The 2,693-nt window shown below is 45.4% G+C and overlaps 1 protein-coding gene across 1 annotated transcript; it reads right to left on the minus strand.

Moving 5' to 3' along the window:
* Positions 1–210: 210 nt before the first annotated feature.
* On the minus strand, positions 211–2,267 carry msx1b (muscle segment homeobox 1b). The gene is made up of 2 exons (XM_058380050.1): positions 1,731–2,267; positions 211–1,303 (listed from the first exon to the last, which is right to left on the minus strand). The coding sequence occupies exons 1-2, from the start codon at positions 2,101–2,103 to the stop codon at positions 888–890; spliced, it is 789 nt and encodes a 262-aa protein (XP_058236033.1). The 5' UTR covers positions 2,104–2,267; the 3' UTR covers positions 211–887.
* Between the last annotated feature and the right edge of the window lie 426 nt (positions 2,268–2,693).

The raw sequence follows: 2,693 nt of genomic DNA on the forward strand, positions 1-2,693 counted from the left end.
GCGAGCGCAAGAAACTTTCTGAAAAGAACGCAAACTAATCCTGTTAGGACATCTATTAAAAAATTAATAATGTATTGTTTAAGATGTTATATTGATATAAATGTATCTGCACGGATAAATAGTGGAGAAGTCAGTTTGATATGAACCTGTTGCAGTGCGCATTTGTTTTCACTCCTTATCGCATTTTACGCTCAATGAAATCCAATTGCGTTAAAAGGTTTGTATTTATTATATATAAGTCCCAGTTTAATGTAAAAAAAAAAGGGAATGTAGAGGAAACTGGTGTCACGAACATGTTAGTATTTTTGGAATTCAGTAGCCTTTAAATAAATGATTTCTAATAAAGACTAAATTATTAATAATCATGTTACATAATCCGTATTTTTTGTGGAAAGTGCACCATAAACAACCCAGAAGAGAGAGGTTTAAAATGTTAAAAAGAATACTCTTTATTGACTAATAAATATTTGGTCTTTCAAGGCACTTTTTTTTTTTTAAAGATTAGGCCAGTAAGTACTTCTCGTCACATGACGGACAAACCCCCAGAGATTTTTTTTTTTAACATCGCAATGTATGAATCAATTCAGACGAAGCTGCTCCACAAGAGCATGTATATATACACATCACACATATACCCATCATTGCATTTTGTCAGACATATCTGGCATTCTTATGTTTTAAGGCTACAAGCCAGTAATGGAGGAGATGGCTTTTTTTAAAAAAACAAAAACAAACAAACAAAAAAAAAGAACATCTCCATAGCTCCAAATGGAGGCAGCAATAAGAGGTATTGGAGTCTGTCAAAAGTTATTGCAACTGCACATTATGAAGAGTCTTTAAAACAAACAGGCACGATGGAAACCGCTCAGTTCGTGTTTGTGTTGTTATTAGGATAAGTAATACATTCCATAAGGCGAGCCGAACAGCGCGGGCACGGCGAGGCTCGGGCGCGGCAGCGCGGACGCGGCGGCGCCGTACACAGCTGGAGGCGCGTGCGCGGCGAGGGAGAAGGGCAAGGCCAGGGCGGCGGGCAGTGCGGGTTTAGCAGCCAGCTTCAGTTTCTCCAGCTCGGCTTCGTGCAGCCGTTTGGCCTTGGCGCGTCTGTTTTGGAACCAGATCTTCACCTGCGTCTCGGTGAGGCTCAGAGAGCTGGAGAACTCGGCGCGCTCGGCGATCGACAGGTATTGCTTCTGGCGGAACTTCCGCTCCAGCGCCAGCAGCTGCGCCGTGGTGAACGGGGTGCGCGGCTTGCGGTTGGTCTTGTGCTTGCGCAGGTGGCACGTCGACGGAGGACTTGTAGCTCCTGGACAGACAAATCAGGAAGTTAAGACGGCACGGTTAGGGCTTAGAGTGCAGATGAGTGGATGCGTAATGAACCTATTACGCCATGCAACAACTAACGAGTCAGGCTAATTAGTAAAATTCAGGGTGTGACTGATGTTATTGTTCCCATTCATCTTTGTAATAAACCTCATGAATACATTTTTTTTACGGTAGAGGAGTTATTTCTATGACGAGAACAGTATTGTTTACAATAATAATAATCAGTTTATTTGTTATAACACCCTAGTTTGTAATATGCTTATTACTGTGACTCTGTTTATTACTTGTGTCATAACTAGGCTACTTTCAGCAGCCATATGAATACATTTTAAATGGCTTAGCACACATTTCCTTTCCAATGCCAGTACCAACAAATTCCTAAGTATGAAGCGGACATGCTCTCTTACTCTGCGGTGATGAGAAAGTTGGGCTCTTCAGCCAAGTGCTCTGCTCCTTGTCACTCGAGTCCTCGCTCTCGTCGTTCAGGCAGTCCGAGACATGGGGAAAAGTTTCGGCTGAAACTTGACTTTTCTGTGGGAAGTAAGTCCTCTGAGAGTACTGGGCCAGATGCTCTGGGAAAGGCGCCGGAGGAGAATACGCGCTCCTGCAGGTGCTCTTCTTGGACATGAGCGACTCGACGCTGAACGGGTGGCGGCTCGCCTTGCTCTTCTCCTCCTCGGCGCTCGCCGCCGCGTCCTGCGCCCTGCTCTCCTCGCCCTCGGAGTCCGGTTTGTCTCGAGGCGAGGCTTCAAAGTGATTCGGTCCCTTAGGAGAAGACATGTCGGGCTCCTAGGGCGTCGCGTCGCGATGCTTCAGCATGTGGACTATGTTCCTACACTCCTACACGGCGCTCTCACTCCACTCACCCTTTAACTTTTCCTCTTTCTCTCTTTCTTTTCTTTTTCTTTTTCTTTCCTTTTTTTTTTTTTTTTTAAATTTTGACAGGCTGCCTCTCCCGCGACAGCGTCGCTTATTATAAACAGGCAGCCGTTCCGCCCCTCCCGCCCCCCGCATCTGCCAATCTGTGCGTCGCCTTGGCCACGTGACGCGGGCGAGCACGGCTCCGATTGGTCGAGACGCTCCGCTGAAAGACATCAAGAGGATATTGAGAAAAACGAGCAGTTAATCACAGGCGTCGTGCTGAGATGATGTATTGATGGCCCGAGGGCTCCCGACTCTTTGGAACACAAGCGGACCAATTTTAGCCCAATTAAACAGTGGGGAACCTTTAGAAAAAGAGAGGCCTATCCATATCCAACTGTTGAATAGTCATTGAGACAGCACAAAAGAATTGACTTAGCCGAAAGTTTGTTTTTTTTTTTTTTTAAACCAGATCATGAAAAGTCAGGAAAGCCTAAAGCGTGTGGGGA

This window comes from Hemibagrus wyckioides, linkage group LG26, assembly GCF_019097595.1.
Source record: "Hemibagrus wyckioides isolate EC202008001 linkage group LG26, SWU_Hwy_1.0, whole genome shotgun sequence".
Taxonomy (NCBI): domain Eukaryota; kingdom Metazoa; phylum Chordata; class Actinopteri; order Siluriformes; family Bagridae; genus Hemibagrus; species Hemibagrus wyckioides.